Source organism: Homarus americanus, unplaced genomic scaffold (assembly GCF_018991925.1).
Source record: "Homarus americanus isolate GMGI-L3 unplaced genomic scaffold, GMGI_Hamer_2.0 scaffold43243, whole genome shotgun sequence".
Taxonomy (NCBI): domain Eukaryota; kingdom Metazoa; phylum Arthropoda; class Malacostraca; order Decapoda; family Nephropidae; genus Homarus; species Homarus americanus.
The window spans coordinates 20,808-38,926 of NW_024721459.1; the positions used below are offsets into that span (position 1 = coordinate 20,808).

Genomic DNA, 18,119 nt, shown 5'->3' on the forward strand with positions numbered 1-18,119 from the left:
TAATAAAATATTCATATTGATCTGTCAGGAAAGTCTTCACCATAGAGAATGATGGGTCATCCCCCCCCCCCCCGTTGGCCTCACTTTTCTGGAAAAATCCAGCCCTAAAAAAATAAACAAATAAATAAAATAAAAAATACATATAAATATAGGTCCTCCATTTCCCTTTAAAACAACCTTTCTTCATTTTGTTTCACCATTTAAAATGTCCCAGAAATATATCCTACCCCTTATTAATACACACAGACTATAGACTATTAGGAACTTGTCATCATTCCCTTATCTGGTCTAACATGAAATATAGTAAATTTCAAGCTTGCCTTTCCTTCTTCCATTAATCCATATCACTCACTGTTACATCACTATCTATACAGTATACTGTAGGACTTGGTTCATCTTGTACCGACATAAAATAGTCGACACAACCTCTCACTTCACACTACATAACTCATTTGTCACACTAATATTACAGCCTAACTTTAATTTGTCCATCTGTGTATTTAGAAACTTTTAACTTTCTACAGTACCTTACCTCTTCAGTTATGTAGAATTCTAAAGTAAAAAAAAAACGAAGAAACAAACAGAGAATCGGTTACTGTTTCCTCAGCAGCCAATACTATCCACGTAACTGAAGACTTTACCAAATAAGTTACCATTTACTTTCTCACTTTCATAAAGAGTGTTTTTACTTTGTCGACTACTGAACCATCCAGCCATTGAAGATACTGATTTAGGTGTTTATACAGGTGACACTGAGGCAGTTATTGGCTGACTAATAAGTGTAAGTGACTTAGAAAAAAAAAGAGAGTTTGAAAGACACATCTAAATTTAAGTCTAGATTAAACCACCAACTTTAATACTGTACTCTACTGTCACTACGGGGGTAATAACTGTAAATGTACTGTATTGTGTACTTAAATCTCTAATTGTACAGTAATTTGATTCTAAATAAAGCATCTGGATATACCTTTATCATTATACTGTAGTAACTCACCTTGTACAAATCATATAAAATAAAATATTGAAGGTTTTGGCTAAATACAGAAATGATATTAGTGATTTTATTGCCGTAGACTGAGTAGCACCTCTGTATAATGCATAATTTAGTGTTATACTGGAGTGATAAGTCTCCACCAATGCCATGATTCTCTGTAACTATACACAAAACTTATCATCCATGACTAATACTGAAACATCACTTTTATCATTATTCAGTTTATTATATTTGTGGACACAGACATATACAGTAAAGTTCTAATGACATTTAATATTAATTAAGGAAAGCATCGGTAAACAACAAGACCGTCAGAAACTCCGTTATACATGAATTGAAAAATATTTTTTTTTTTACAATTTTAAGTTAACATATTTTCTGAGACTTCTATGTTCTATCACAGTATGTAAACACAGCCATAAGAGCTGGCAGAGTGGATATTGATGCATGAACTAGAGATTACTGCACTAGTAAGTTTTAATACCATAAATATTCAACTGTTGTGTTAACTAGACATGAATGAAGCGAGATTGTTGTTACAAGAGTCCAGCAGCAGTCAATGAGGTTGGTGGAAAGTGAGACCAGGTGCACCTAGGGAAGTTGTCCACACTTGATAATTTGCATCTTCAAGTTCCTTGCGACAAGCAGTGACTTTATCTTCAGGCGTGGCGCGTCCTAATACAACAATGCCGAAACCACCACCACCTGCACCAGTCAGCTTGGCATTCAGGCTGTGAGATTTTGCGATGCTCATCAGGCGATCCAGTCTTGCGTGTGACACACCTAAGGCACACAGTAGTGCTTGATTTATATCTACCAACTCATGAAGTATGTTATAGGCAGAGTCACGTTCATTGTCATCTGTTGCAGAAGCAAGTTGACGCAACACTTGGAGACCACGGTCGGCAAGTACATCAAGTGACTCGAGGATTGGGTCCACAATTGGCATCAGTCGCTCTCGCCGCTCACGAACCCCCGTCACCAGTGCCTTTGTGCTGCGTGGCACTCCTGTATTGACTAAAAGCACTTGTAATGGTGGCACTTGCAAAGGTGAGCTATTGCCACATTTGAAGCTGACTGCCCCTCCATAAGTACAAATGGAATTATCTATACCTGATGGCGTCCCATGAACTATTTGTTCACATCTGTACGCCCAATTACAAACATTTTTCAGGTTACTAAAATTAGTAACATCAGTGCCACCGTCACCAGCTGCAGGAGAGGACAACTGGCACGGGTTCAGACTACCAGATATGTGGAGCAAAGCTGCAGACAAACATACAGCATAAGCTGCTGAACTACCCAGACCAGCACCTGTGGGTAACTGGCTCTTAACGGAGATGGTGAGGGCTACTGGGCAGGGTAAGATAGATAAATACTGATGCAAACATGTAAAGAGAGTCAGCTTCTGTGGAGAGGTCACCTCCTCCTCAATACCAAGGAATTGACGTAAATGGGATGCTTGGTCTGCCGACAGAGGCGTTGCATCGGATTCCTGTTTACACCCCAGTCGGCTCCAGAGGTCGTGCATGGTTTTCATCGTCCAAGATTCACTGACTCCAACATCAGGTAGATCCAGAGTGACAGCATCTCCGCCTGTGGTCAGTGTGAGATGTGTTCGGAGATTGAGACTGAGAGCCACTGCCTGTTTACCGTACACAACCGAGTGTTCACCGTGCAGGATGACCTTCCCTGGTGCACTCACCCTCACCACACGGGACCTCACCTCACCACCCTCATTACTTGTTGCCATGGTTACAATTCTCTTAGTCATATAGTTCTAAAATTCACTCAAACTTCCCTTTTAATGAGTTTCATATTGTGTCACTATAGGGTCGAGGAATCTTAATGAGGAGCCTCTACTTCTGCTGTTCTTCCCACTGTTCTGGTGTTAACGTCTTCATGGAAAATGCATGGATGGTCTTGAGTTCCTCCTGCAACACACCGTTCACAAGCCTGAAACATGACAAATAAATGTTACACTAGAGAAATATAAACTAATCGTATAATAACTCTTCTACTGCTAACATTATGATGAAGATGATGAAAGAGGACATTATCAGTAACAGGAGTAGAATATATTAGTATTCCATCAGCACCATCGTACATTATAAAACTGTCATTATACATTTACCCCACACTCCCATCATCCATTATACAATACACAAGCATCATACATTATTCATTACTTCACACTAAATAGCATCATGCACTATACGCTACTCATTATACTTTAATACATTGGTAACACTATATTAATACACGCATCATACGTGATAACACCGCCATCACAGTGCTGTCACCAACACTATCAACTCACTGACGAGATAACCAAAGTAACGTTATCAACTGTTATCAACGTCTCTGTCAGCTTCAGGACTCATAACACGGGAGTCTATGGTGTCTTCATTACAGAATAGTCACCAATAATATTTTAACAGAGATAAACATTAATTCAGTAATGTTATGTAAGTTAGCATTGATTCAGCGTGGATTTGGACACTGCAGGGTTCAATATACAGTACAGACGGGGGTCAAAGGTTCGTTCCCTCTTAAACTGAAGCAGTATCGACCCCAGATGAAATAAAACACACACACCCGCACCAGTCAGGGAGGGTAGGTAGGTTCCCGTGACTCAGTTTCACTACGGGGAGAGAACTTTTGTACGTGATTTTTTTTTTTCGCCATGGCAGTTACGTTGAGAGTATGGTCTATTTTAAGATATTGGAAATCGTCGAATATTTGGAACAATTTTCAAGTATTCTTTACAGAAACTCTCAGTCTTGATTTTTTTTCACGCAGGATGTGACTGAATGACTCACCCCCAGCTTTGTCGAATCACATGGTAAACTGTTTTGTTCGGTTCGTTTCCTGCATGAGTCTGCGTTAAGCTGTGGAGTTTCATGGAGTCTGACAGTTATTCCGTTATGTGGCAGCACCTGTAGAGCCCAGCCAGCCAGCAGCAGGTGGTCGACGTCACTGCCAGGCCTACGACACAGCTCAGTCGTATATCGCGTCCTCTGGAAGCTTCCTCTTTTATTAAAGTATGACACCAAAACACGATCCACAGTCAATCTTGATGTACATTTTTTGGCTTCACATATTTTTTTTCTGTACCCGGTCAGTTTGGCTTCTCTTGGGCAGCACATGAATCCAATCCAGTATATATAGTCGGTGAGTAATTATGCGAAATAAGGCAAAAATAACCAAGATATAAGCTTGTCCATATAAACACTGTACTCGACATGGCTCGTGCATAGTGACTTCACCTATCTACGGCTCCACTCACTGTAGACACACACCACCTAAGGAAGAGACACTCCTCTATTTCTTTTCACCCCCACCTTCAAGAGACATCCGTAATGCCTCTGACAAATTCACACTCGTCCACCTCCACGGAAGAGTACACACACAGCACCTACCCATCACGGGCTCCAGAGAGGAAGTGTTTGAAGACGACACTTAGAAGGCCCCGTTAACCTGTCGCGCCCGAGGATGCCAACGTTACATTATTTTTGTTTTTATTTACACCTCTCTCTCCTCATTCCTTATATTTTTTTTACAAACCGATAATTAAATAAAATAAATATTAATAATAGTTAAGTGAGGAGGATATTGATGATATATAAACACATTGACAACTGTTGTAAAGGAACGAAACAGAGAGAAAACAGTACAGAACCCACCTGACTTAGGCGAGGAAGGTGGAGTCCGGAACTACCATTACCGCTATCACTCCTCTCCACCGTCAACTTCTGCACCATACGCTTAATGCACCTCACCATAAATGAGCTCCGTGTCCAGGACAACCACCACAACCACTACTACCACCACTACTACCCCTAACATCACCACTATTACTACAACCACCACCACTCTTGATACCCCCTAAAGTACACGATACAGTACATTACGTTCAGTTAAACATAAGAACATAAGAAAATAAGGAGTCTGCAATAGGCCGGTTGGCCTGTGCATGGCAGCTCCTGTCGAGAGTTACTACCACTCTCTATCATCCATGAATCTATCCAGTCTCCTTTTGAAACTTTCCAGCGTTCCAGCACTTACTACATAGTTGCTAAGCTTGTTCCACTCGTCCACCACCCTATTTGTGAACCAGTTCCTTCCTATCTCCCTCCTAAACCTAAGCTTATCCAACTTAAATCCGTTGCTTCGAGTCCTATCCTGCTCGGATATTATAAGAACTTTATCTATATCCCCTTTATTGATTCCTTTCACCCACTTGAATACTTCTATCATATCTCCCCGCACTCTTCGTCTTTCTAGGGAATGCAAGTTAAGTTTCTAGGTTAGGTTAGGTTTGGTTCCGTTACTTTAGGTTGGGTCAGGTTAATTTGCTGTTAGATTAGCTTAACCAAAATTAGACTAGGAACTTTAGATTTGATTCAAGTAATTAAAAACACTATTAATATTCTCCAGTTGTTAACAGTTTAATCTCCCCATGCCACATGGTTACCCCCCCCCCCTCCAGCATCTCCTCCCTATCAACACTTCTTGTCATCACAGGCAGGGAGGAACTATCACCATTCTCTGCCTAGATGCTTGTCGTTTCCGCTCACAATGGCGTCATATTTCACCTTGTCTCGACCGACCAGTGTAGTGTGTGTGTGTGTATTACAGGGTACGAACTACGAACACAAACAAATATGCATTCAAACACACACACACATACAGTACATATACAGACATACAGACAGACAGACAATGCTAGAGTTGTTGTGGAATTTACATGATTTTCCCTAATAGTGCATAAATCAATCAAATGGCTGAGAAAATCTAAACAGAAAACTCCAAGAGGTGAAAAAGTCAACATAATACGTCGCTTACCACTTGGCTTATGAATCCCACACTCTCAACCTCTAAAGAAAGGGGCTTCATGATGCCACATATATCCTCAGAGATGAATAAATGTAAGGAAATCAATATATATATACCCCTTGTATACGTGGCCGGGTATATATATAAAACACACCTTACTTCCGTTTGTTAAAGGTGGAACGACGAACCTCTGTGAACATTAAAGAGCCGCTGAGGTAATGTGGGGTGAAGACTGTGTGTGTGTGTGTGTGTGTGTGTGTGTTGAGGCTCTTCCGTCTGGCACACGACACTACTGAACTGCACTATATAACCTGTTGAATATCTCTACCACCAATGAACCTGTACACACCACCACCACCAAACCATTAATACCAACACTATAGTACACTACACCATAATCACCAGCACTACTACAACACCACCACCGTCATCACACACAGCACACCACCACTAACACCATCACACACACACACCACCACTATTACACCACCATCACACACCACCACATCACCACCCTAAGGATTATCACCTTTACTACATTGCAAATTCCACTTGGCTTTTACTGAGTGACCTTGGTCGAGGACACCACCACTCAGGTCCCTGCCGGCTCATGGTGGGTGTTGGTTCAAATGGACCCCCACACCTAACAGGCCCCAAAGTAACCTAACCGGGGCCCACCTCACACACACAGCTGAGAGATAAGAGGACACCTTTACCTACACTAGATTCACAAGGACAGTAATTCCGAAGCTATTCTGTCTACCGTTGTTGCGTATATATTTGCGTCAGGTGGGTTCTTGCATCACACAATACGGGGAAGGAGGAAGAGAGGGAAATGAGAGGTGGTGGGAGAAACTCAGAGAATACGAATCTAAGAAAAGTTATCCTTGTGTCGTAACTTAAATGAATCCGTTAGATACGTTTTTATATTCTCAGTTAAAGACATTAATTAATATTTTTTCACTTAGTGAGTTATATTCACAGTTAAGGGTAAAAAAATAATAATAATAAACCCACGAGCCTTTTGAGAAACTGCTTCCAGGCGTTTGCGGTCACTCCCTGGAGATGTTATTATCGTCCGCTGCTGCTGCCCTCTACACTACACTGCGACGTCGGAAATACCGCCCCGTCTACCACCAGATCACCACCACACTGTACTCACCCGCCACACAAGGGTCTGTTGATTAACACTTGGTAACTTTACTCGTGTGTGTGTGTGTGTGTGTGTGTGTGTATACCACCCCCCCCCCTACACTATGCCACACCTAAGCTGCGAATACCAGCAGGAGCTTAATGAACAATACCAGGCACGCCCAGCACCGCCCCTCACACGCACACACACGCTTCAGAAATATAAATAGTCACACCTGTACCAGTTCCTTACCTGTGGCCATGTAATCCATCATCATTTCAAGGGAGACAACGTAATCAGTTATTCATATGTATGTATGTATAGTGTGTATGTATGTATGTATGTATAGTGTATGTATGTATGTATAGTATGTATGTATGTATGTATGTATGTATGTATGTAAGCATAGTATTGCCATTTTTCTGCTTTCAGATTTATTTGTGTCTGTGGGTGTTTGTGTGTGTGTGTAGGGTGTCGTGTGTGGGGGGTGGCGTGTGGGGGTGGCGTGGGGTGGTGTGTGTGGGGTGTCGTGTGTAGGGTATGTGTGGGGTGGCGGGGTGGGGTAGTCGTGTGTAGGTGGCGTGGGGGTGTCGTGTAGGGGTGGCGTGGGGTGGTGTGTGGCGTGGGGTGTCGTGTGGCGGGGTGGGTGGCGGGTATGTGGGGTGTCGTGTAGTGGCGGGGGGTGTGGGGGTGGGGTGTGTGGGGGTGGGTGTGGGGTGGGCGTGGGGTGGCGGGGGTGGTGTGGGGTGGTGTGGGGTGTGTGTGGGGTGTGGGGTGTGGGGTGGGGTGGAAGGAGGTGGGGTGGAGGGAGGGGGTGGGAGGTGGGTGTGTGGAGGGAGGGGGGGGTGGGGTGGGAGGGGTGGGGTGGGAGAGAGGTGGTGTGTGTGGGGTGGGAGAGGGCAGGGAGGTGGGAGAGGGTGGCGGTGTGGAGGTGGGAGGGTGGCGCAGGGTGGGTGGGAGAGGGTGGCGGGAGGTGGGAGGCAGTGTGTGTGTGGAGGGGAGAGGGTGGCGTGTGTGGAGGTGGGAGAGGGTAGGGGGAGGGGGGTTGAGTTATTATGTACACCTGTCTTCTTACCTGTGTCGCTGGAGGAGAGGTTTGCCTGTGAACTTGGGGGAGACAACCACCACACTAAACTTGGCCCCACATCCATCACTCTGGTCCTCCACACCCTGTGTAAAAAAGACAAAAACTTGTATTAGAAGAATGGCTTTGTAAAACACACTTTTTGATACCTTCTACTTTAAGCCACTAAAACTTGTTACTTACTGATATTATCCAAAGTGTGTTTATTAGTTCTGATTCATCTAGGAATATAAAATTGTGGGCTTCAGATTCATAAGTTGATGACAGTTGATTACCTTAAAGTAGAATTGGACAGAAGAAATAGGAACGAAAATGTAAACACGATTTTTTTTTGTCAATTTATTCTATTTTGTTCCCATCGTGTTGTCATTTACTTTCCCCATGATATTGTTTTTCTTTGCTTTTTACCATTGTTGTTTGTTCCTTTATGTTCCTTGCTTTTGGATATCCATGCAGAACAGTACCTCGTGAAAGTAAAAAAATTTTCAAGGTAACATCATCTCCTAAAAATCTAGAGGTAACACCTTAACCCCACAGATATAAGAGGCATCCAGTAGTGAAGAGGTTAAAGCTGGCTGTGTGACCTTTAACCCCATGGCACTGACCTTTATATTAAATGCAGGGATAAACCTCTGTTGGATGTCAGATGATGTAGCAAAATACCAAATTAGAACTAGAAATGTCAGGTATAATTCCCACGGGAGAAAATCTATTTCAGATATAAACTAAAATATTATCTGAGAGTTTCAACCCAGCCAATGACCTTCAAACCTGTAACCTTTTGACCTTAAGAATTCACACTAAAAAAATATGAAGGTTGAAAGTGTTGGAAGAGGATTCACTCATCATTGTTGACAGAGATACTGAGGATTTGTAATGGTCACTCATACTTTTTGAGACATCAGACCATCGATTATAAATATCTGTTAGAAGTGGGTTTATAAATATATATTCACCCATAAGACACACACACACACACAGACTGTATCTAATATACCCTATCATCATCAGGAAATATAATATAATTCATGATATATCCAAGATAATCCTCAGTAATGAATTCTTTTTAACTCTCTCAATCAACCTAAACTGTGGCATTCCCTACAACCAGATGTTATTGTTGGTGTTGAAAAGGTTAGCCTTGTGTCATTTTAACATTATCAACTTCTGTAGTCAGCTATTGAACTGTTCTTCATTTTAACCACTGGAGGTAGCCATTACAATATATTCCCCACACTCAAATAAAACAGCTTATGAAAAAAAAAAAGGACATTGGAAAATATATCAATAAAATATCTCATCTTGATAGGAAAATTAAATAATATCAAAGGCACTGGTGAAAGAAAAACAACAACTTTATTAATAATTAGTTCATATTTCTTATCATAAAATACAAACTTTGTACATTGATATCGGGTCTTATTAAAAGTACCATTAATAAAATCCCAACAACACAATCTCCAGAAAAAAATAAAAGTTATCTTGTTTTATTTAGTAACAATAAGCATCAAAAGAAGTAAACCTTTCAAAACAAACTTCATGTCAACTTTGTAAATATAATACAATACAGAGTGACCTAGAGAGCAGACTTGTATCTTTCATATCTTTGGTCTCCTCAACATTACCATCAGCCCGACAACATCTCAGGAGTGTATACTAATTAAAGTGGGCATGAATGTATATCTTATATTTAGGTCAATATCTTTTTAGTTTAAAGTATTTTCAACACAAAAGATCTGAATTATTCAAACAAAAGCTGATGTGTTTAACCTTTTGAGTGAATTAGTGGGTAATTTTTTTTAGTGTGTGTGTGTGTGTGTGTGTGTGTGTGTGTGTGTGTGTGTGTGTGTGTGTGTGTGTGTGAGAGAGAAGAAATACCCCACATGAACTATCCTATGACTGTATTATCTTGTACATTTTTATAGTGAAATAATACATCTATACCTTAAGTACTGTGGGTCTACCTCCTAAAAAATCTCCCCAAACACATACTATATAATACTCGACCTGTAATTCTGTACCATCACACATTGGTCCTCCATAAATACAGCACAGTACATACAGGTTGGTTGGTCAGTCCCTACAGTAAAGGAAACACATATATGGTCTTCTAAAGAGTACAGGAGAATATGAAGCACTGACTGGCTGTACGGTTCACATTTTAATGAAAAAAATTGGAATAAACACACCTACTACTGTTTCTTCTCTTATAAAAAGTTTCAACATAGTATTTCCCCATTGAGCAGAGACTATTTCACCCCCTGTATAATATAATCGATAGTTCATACCCAGTCTATGATACCTGTTTACAAATTTTTGAGGAAACTTGAATGAGAAAATCTTCCTCTAACCATCTTAGCTATTACTGTACTCCTCTTTACATCTTCACACACACTGGAATAAAAAAAAATGAACAATGCTTGACATGATAAAGCAAAACAGATAACACTAATTTCAACTACAAAATTAGAATGTTTAAAAAATTACAAGCCATTTTGTAGGAACTATCACCACAAGTAACAAAGAATACAGGTGAGAGAGTAGCAAAGGCATATCAGTGTAAGTAGTTGTACAAACAACAAATTATACAGAAATAGGAATGTCAGGTTCGTATATATTTGGTTAGGGAGAGTTAGGTTAGGTCAAGCTAGATTAAAATACTGGTAGCTAAGTCACATCAGGTCAGGTTAGGATGCCAGCAAATATACTAAGAGACTCTGAGTTGACACAGTACAGTTAGCTACCAGATGCAATTGTAGTGTAGATGAAATAAGACTACAATGACCATCAGTAATCACATATTGTTATCCAAAGTTTTGAAGACTATCCCATTTACTATGCTGCCAGGGGTCTATTTGTAGCCCAAATCTCCAGGTTCATGTGTTAGGTATGTTATGTTTAGAGGGAGACAAAGAATTCTGCTAAATGAATTTCAAATAGGCAAAATAATACAGTATTTGGACAAAGGAGAATAACTTTTGAAGAAAGGTTATACTGGTTATTTCAAATCATATACAGTAATGTAAATACCGCACTAATTAATACGATAAAAAAAAATTCACCTAAATATTAAATATATACATACAGTATAATTCACTGCACAGTTCTCATTTGTTTTTCATTAAATTTTAGGAATTCTAATAACATTTGCATAATAGCTCCTGTATATTCATATACTATACCAAACAATACAAACTATAAGTGTATTACAGGACAGAAAAGGAACAATGGTTTGGGATATGGCTTCTTAGTCCAGGCATGAGGGTCTACCAGGCCAAGGCTCTCAAAATCTTTTATATCTGGGTTTATTGGGAGTAATCAGGAGGCACTGCTCAATGCTGGCAGGCAGTCTAAGAGCCAATTCTGTTCCTAGACAACTGTAAATGTTATGGCTCTACTGCAATAGTCTTGCTACCAATGATGAGAGTTTCATATATAGCATTAATGTGTAAGTACAGTACTATTTTTATTTGCCAAGATTTTATACTCCAGCTACTGCTAGAGATTAGTTTAAGTATTGTACCTGGGGTGACAAAATTCTAAATGCACACCCTAGGAGACTGGTGACAGGTTCTGAGCAAGAAGTTCCTCTACGGTATTTCTAATAATCTGATCTCACTGTTATCATACCGAGTAGTATCTTTTGGATTAATTAACTGTAGTGGAGTTAGTTGCTATCATATTTAATTCTGATTTATCTTAAGTACATTACAGTCATATGCAATTTTGTATTATCTGAAGTGGTTACATTATTTCAGTTTGTATTATCTAGTTTGTCTTCATTTTAGATGATGAAGGCTTATTATACTTAACAGTAAACTGGCAGAAATGGAAGTAGAGACAGAAGAGACAGTAGTGAACACAGGAGTAAACAGAGAGGAGCACTGGGAACAAGTCTGGCAGCCTGGGTGGTGGAGTCATGGTCAGAGACACAACAGTCAGGGAAAAAAATCCGGCCAGAGAGAGACGGAAGGTCCTTTTTATCCATATCCAAAATGGATTCTTGGTGGATGGTTTTGAATGTGAGGAGCTCCCAGAATTCTGTCTAAAATGTAATATGGCATACAAAAGAACTGTCAGAGCAACCATAGGAACTGTCAGACCATCCTTGACCAGAAGAGGCAGCATACTGACAATGGACACAATGAAGAACCAGGTCACCATGAAGGGTTCCTCACTAAAGATCAAACAGGCAGGTATTGCTACAAGCAGGATGCTCTTCTCATGAACATGGTAACTCATCAGGAAGAAAACAAATGACCCGTTAACTAAGGCATAGCGCAGGTGTCTTGGTGTGGGATTTATAAAGAGGTGTATACTTGATGGAATCATGCATACTACTGTGGATAGCAAGCAGATCAAAGCCATGTTATTATTATCAATCAGTTTCTTCAGCTTCACCAAGACTGATATGCTACACCAGAAGCTGGCCACTTTGTCTTCAAATAACCCTCGGTCAAGGGGAAATAAGCGATGAACAACTTGTAACAGCACTTTTGTGTCAGACAGAAAAGGAGACCAAATAATACCAAAAGTTAAAAGAACAGAGATACCAATCTTAGTTATCTTGAAGATAAATCCCATTATGCTTCCTTGTTTGAAACATATTCCTAACAAATAAAAGAAGATTGGGAGAGCATGATACAACTCCATTTGTTTATAGTTCAAGGCTAAACAAAACAAAACTGATCCCAAACAATCTCGACCCTTTATCAAACAAGCAACTGCTCCCACAAAAAACCCAAGTGATGCATTATTGTACTGAAAATGACCATAGTCTATAAGGTATAATCCTGGGTAAAGGATCAGAGACAAATACTCTAGTTTCCTATACTTCCTTCTAGGGGGAATACTAGAGAGGGCACAGAGGAACATGTAAGCTGCAGGAATGTATATCAACAGATCTACCACAAAGACGGTGTACCTCATGAACAGCTTGTGTTCGTAACTCTCGTAACCGCGAGATTTGTGCAGTTCAACAAAGCTGGGGTTTAGTTTTCTTGCCACAAGTCCACACAGGTAACTATGATATGCAGTAAGAGGGGGGTAGTCCAGACCCCAGTACAGTAAATCATTGTTGGTTGAGTTCATGTACCACTCTTTAACCGGTAAGTTAACTGTCACTTCCTGCCAGTGACGCTGGGCTTCATAATCACCAAACATTGGAGGTTTACCAGCACCTGAGTATGGATAGAGTGACACACACCATCTCAAGAAAACTCCCAAAAGAGTTATTATAACTAGATTTCCCATTTTCTAAAGTTTTGAACTAATATGTTTGAATATATCTCTGAATATCAAGAAACTGCAATTACAAAGCAGAATACAACATCTATATGAATGTAGCTACTGTATGACTTATTCAGAAGTGCAAAAAACTTAACTGTATAAATGTCACAGAATTTTTTTTTGTGAAAAACAAACAGAATTAAGTTCCAGGCTTATTCAGGTACCGTAAGTCACATAGACACAAGGTGAGACAGTCAGTTTCACGAGAAGCTTATGTAATCTTATGCATTACATCACAGAAGAGAGTTGATGAGATGCCACTACAGAATTCTCTTTCAGTATAAAGATGATGGTGAGCTGTGCTTCATGTCCCTCATTCTTCTCAACACTCCCAACCATCCTAGAAACAGACAAAAAATCAGTTGGTTTAAGGAACATGGCAAATGATTTTCTGTCTATATCTAATTACCTTACACACTTCTCCCACTACATAGCGTGACCTGGATTCTTTAAGGGCTTCAGAACTGACCAGTACCCAGTACATGTAGCTACTTCAACCCTTGCCAGCTGAAATGTAACATCTTGGCAATTTTTTTATATAAAATATGTGAAGGAAAGTGGGTCCTATAGGCAACTACTGTATCTGCAAAGAACAGTGTGGATACAACACAATGTAGGGTACTGTGTAGTAAGCCTTCAATATGCAAGGAAGCAGAAGTCGTCATGTTTATAATCAACTAAGGGCCTTAGTAGCACCCAGAACCCCCAACCATTATTGAGAAGGACTGTACAGTACTGATTAGTTACAATAAAGTATCTCCTGGTACAGTATAAAAGATTCTGAAAGCCTATAAGAATGCACCTAATTTATTCCATTCATCTGTAATAACAAGTTGAAAGTCATTACAGCACTGAAAATTCCTCAGCAGCTACAGTAGGTATGTTCTCCTAACCTCTATTACAGTGTATGAAAACAAAACTATTATGTTAAGTTTTATGAACCTTGGCCTAAGGTACAACACACAACAAGCTTCCTCACATAACACATGCCTGGCCTGGGATAGATCTATTAACTCTTCAGGTAGACACTTTCCTCCCATAGCTATACATACATTCACAGTCACTCCACTACAAACACTGATCATATGGCAGTAATTTCACGTCTCTATATCCTTTAAAGGGAAAGAAAGAAATATTTATTGTAATCATGGCATCGTTGGATTTCCCGTGGTGACCATATTTTGGTTCACATCGGCTGTTATTTGGGAGCGTCCGTGGTCTTTGTTTACATGTTAAGAAATGAACGATGATCTCATGGGGCATATTCATTACGATTTATATGGAATTAATTCAATAATTTTTTCTAGAGATATTCTTTGGATGACAGCATGAAAATCAAAACGACAATGCACTGGTTAGGAAGTTAGGTGAGGTTAGGTAAGGTTAAGTAAAGTTACGTAGGTAAGGTTAGGTTAGGTAGATAGGTTAGGTTAGGTAGGTAGGTTAGGTTAGGGAGGTAAGGTTAGGTAGGTAGGTAAGGTTAGGTTAGGTAGGTAAGGTTAGGGAGGTAAGGTTGGGTTAGGTAGGTAAGGTTAGGTAGGTAAGGTTAGGTAGGTAAGGTTAGGTAGGTAGGTAAGGTTAGGATAGGGAGGTAAGGTTAGGTTAGGTAGGTTAGGTCAGATTCCAATGAATTCTGTGCATTCTCACTTCCATTTTTGAGTTCAATATCATGCAAATAGTATCTCCAGAAATTTTGGTTCAATTTCATATATTATTTCTGGAGCTAACTGTCTCATCCACCTTTACCCGATATATAGTATTTGATAACTACCATGCAACAGTTATAAGAAAGACGAGTAATATATGTTAGCAGCAAGACTCAAGAACAAAACTTCCATGCTTTTAGAAAATTAAATGTAAACTATAATCTTAAACTAGGAACAGCAGCCACAGTACGACGACAACAACGAAAAATTAAATGGCTTGTTCATCATCAGTTAAGATTTACTTTAACACTTTAAAACTGTTGCTTTAAAGGGAAGTTAACTTACTACATGAGTAGCCTCCAGTTCCTTGGTCAGTTTCTCTTGTATATACTCTTGAGTGTAGCCCGACATTACTCAGATACACAGTAAAGTCTGTGGTAATCACACCGACGTAAATCACCCGGTAAATCACAGTAATTCTTGGTTGACAGTTAGTGAAGATTACTCTACCATGATAACGCGGCAGTCACAGTGTTGAAGAAGTACCACGACCACAGTCAGTCAGCCTCAATCATGATATTTTTTAGAAGGCAGACCATACAAAATGAAACCTAACGTAACCAGATCACCATAATGTTCGTTGGTGTAGGTTTATTTAATATTGTGTAGGTTGTATTATCTGCTTTTAAGAAAAGAGATAAAGAGAATATGTAGTCGCCATGTTTATTTTCAACATAGCACATTGTGTCCAGACGCTGCAACTTCATTTTATCATAAATATGAAGAAAAAATTAGGACTAATTTCGATAGTAAAATAAATTACACTAAATTAATATAACTTTACGTTATCATTAATTTGTCATTGTTTTCATTGGTATTTACCATTACGTAAACCAGAACGTGATGTATTATATGTATGTAAATAATTATAATCTTCATATAATTCGGTAAATAAATTGTATTAAATATTTAAAACGTTTATTTCTCAGGAAGATTAACTAATAATCTTTGACGGCCAACACAAAAGAAATCCGAATACAAATCCAGGTTCAAAAACATTGAATTAGTTCATGTTAAAAGAACACTACCAGCTATGAAAACGAAATAAATTCATGGACGATACAAGACTAACTAGCTTAATAAAATCTATAAAGAAGCATTATATTAGATTTGATTTATTTATGTACAGCACAAATTATTTATTGCTTCCTTCATACCATTGTGAGTCTCTTGTCACCCCAGGTCTGATACTTCACCTTCATCTTACCTTTCAGCTGTGCTTCTAGTAACTGGGGGAAGAAAAACCCGTCAAATGCAGGAACAACCATGGAACAGGGAGACTTTAATATAGACTGTAGTGACGAAGAAGTCCAAAAGGAATTTACGAAGACTGTGTATGGTAGGTGTTGCCTGTGATTATTTCTTCTCAGTCAGCAATACTTAAGTTAGATTGCATGACACTTAAGACAATTCTCAGGTAGATGATTTAACCTAACGTATGCTTGAAAGGAGCTCCGATTACTACTAAATACCTCCCGAGATATGACATTATGAAAGCTCTGCATACTGAAACATCACTCAGATAACAATCAGGTGTCTCAGTTCCTCCAAGACCTGTGTTACCCCACAATTGTTCTCCCTTATGCATAGCAGCTGTGTACCTAGGCTGTGCAGATTATGTGGGTCACATATGTACTTGCCAGGATTTTTTTAACTTGACAGATTTGTATTGATTTTTTTTTGTTTATTTCTTTTATTGTGTGTTGTAGCAGCTTCCCAACATGTTTTCATTAACTTTAACCCCAACATACAACATCCTGAACCCTTTCATTTATGAATATGATGACTTAGCCTTCAAGTATGATGACAACCCCTTAATTATAATGATATCACACGGAATGGGATAGGTAGACGTATTGAAAGAGTTAATGAGATATAAATGAATTTATTTTAAACAAATTGTGTATGTTGTTGTGTTTCAGGTATTGAGCCGAGTCCCTCTGAGATTATTAGACTTTATGAGGCCCTCGCAAAGGATGGAAATCTCTCTATAAAATGGAAGTGGGGTTTGGGCAGACGCCTTCCTACACCATCCCAAAGTGATTCCGAGAGTGAGAAGGAAGAGTTGGCTGAAAAGTATGTTAAAAGCAATGTTATGTATTTCTTATGTTTTTAGAGATAGAATCGGAAGAGCTGTAATAATTCTTTATGTGCAATTAAATAAACTGTATAGTACAATATTTAGTAGTGAAATGACACTTGTTACTTTGTTCTAGTATTTATAGTTCTTCAAGGCTTCATCTCAAGACAACCACACGATTTAGTTTTTGTAGTTGCACCTGCATTTTTTTCCTGTAATTTTAGTATTTACTAGATGGTAAATATTTAGAGAATTTTTAGGGATGATGGCTGGTGGTACAGTATATGAGATATGCACATGAAGGGAATAATGATATATTTACTGTAATTTTAAATTTGTGTAATTTTTCAAGTCTTTTGTAATTGTGGAGGTGGTGTAAAAGAATAACAGACTCATGGGGAAAATATTTTATGAGAAAGGGTTATAATTGAAAAAAATATTCCAACCAACAGAGTTGACACTTCAGGATTTGACTTTGATGATGAACCTGCCTCTGTGAGATTCACACCTCGCCGTACCCCAGGCAGTGCTGGACCAAAGGGCAGTGCAAAGAAGAAGACCACAAATTTTGAAAACATTCTGGCAAGTGTTAGAAGACAAAAGAAACTTGAATTACGTGAAAAGAGCAAAAGTCGAAGAGACAGGAAGTAGATTGTAAGATAGTTGTTGTTAAGTCAAGATGGGTACAAAACTATTATCTAAGTGTGTAAGAAGTGTATAAACATATGAAAAAGCGATACTAACTAGGAATTCAAATTGATTGGACACTTTGGACAAAATTGATGTGTATATTGTTTAGTAAAGTTGGAAGTGTACAATAGTGTATCTTAGGAAACCTTTCACAAAAGCTCCAGTATTTACAAGAGCAGAAAAACTGTTAGGGGGGTTATATATAAAACTGTTTTCTAGTTCATTTTTTAGATTATCCCAAAGATGCATTTTGTAGCCAAAAAAATGTATATTTACATTGGAATAAAATGATAAAAAAACACAAA

General features: G+C 39.1%; 2 protein-coding genes across 5 annotated transcripts; one reads left to right on the forward strand and one right to left on the reverse strand.

Annotated features, from left to right (window-relative positions):
- Positions 1 to 1,047: 1,047 nt before the first annotated feature.
- Positions 1,048 to 15,535, reverse strand: LOC121861706 (bolA-like protein 2). 4 transcript variants are annotated; one of them, XM_042359616.1, is made up of 3 exons: positions 15,330 to 15,531; positions 8,041 to 8,135; positions 2,599 to 2,950 (listed from the first exon to the last, which is right to left on the reverse strand). In XM_042359616.1, exons 1-3 carry the CDS (start codon positions 15,393 to 15,395, stop codon positions 2,854 to 2,856), a joined length of 258 nt encoding a protein of 85 aa, XP_042215550.1. In that variant the 5' UTR covers positions 15,396 to 15,531; the 3' UTR covers positions 2,599 to 2,853. The 4 variants fall into 4 exon arrangements, with proteins under 4 accessions (XP_042215548.1, XP_042215550.1, XP_042215549.1 ...); XM_042359614.1 differs by lacking the exons at positions 8,041 to 8,135; positions 15,330 to 15,531 and adding an exon at positions 4,417 to 4,460 and having other exon boundaries at positions 1,048 to 2,950; XM_042359615.1 differs by lacking the exons at positions 8,041 to 8,135; positions 15,330 to 15,531 and adding an exon at positions 3,817 to 4,410.
- LOC121861707 (PAXIP1-associated glutamate-rich protein 1-like) lies at positions 6,883 to 18,119 on the forward strand. The gene is made up of 4 exons (XM_042359618.1): positions 6,883 to 7,008; positions 16,259 to 16,383; positions 16,967 to 17,120; positions 17,577 to 18,119. The coding sequence occupies exons 1-4, from the start codon at positions 6,899 to 6,901 to the stop codon at positions 17,773 to 17,775; spliced, it is 588 nt and encodes a 195-aa protein (XP_042215552.1). The 5' UTR covers positions 6,883 to 6,898; the 3' UTR covers positions 17,776 to 18,119.

Excerpts from the sequence above, each read along its gene's own strand:
- LOC121861706 (XM_042359613.1), bottom strand. The coding sequence starts at position 13,302 with ATGGGAAATCTAGTTATAATAACTCTTTTGGGAGTTTTCTTGAGATGG.
- LOC121861707 (XM_042359618.1), top strand. The coding sequence starts at position 6,899 with ATGTTATTATCGTCCGCTGCTGCTGCCCTCTACACTACACTGCGACGT. Across the intron at positions 16,384-16,966 it reads ATTTACGAAGACTGTGTATG|GTATTGAGCCGAGTCCCTCT; the intron begins GTAGGTGTTGCC and ends GTTGTGTTTCAG. Across the intron at positions 17,121-17,576 it reads AAGGAAGAGTTGGCTGAAAA|AGTTGACACTTCAGGATTTG; the intron begins GTATGTTAAAAG and ends TCCAACCAACAG.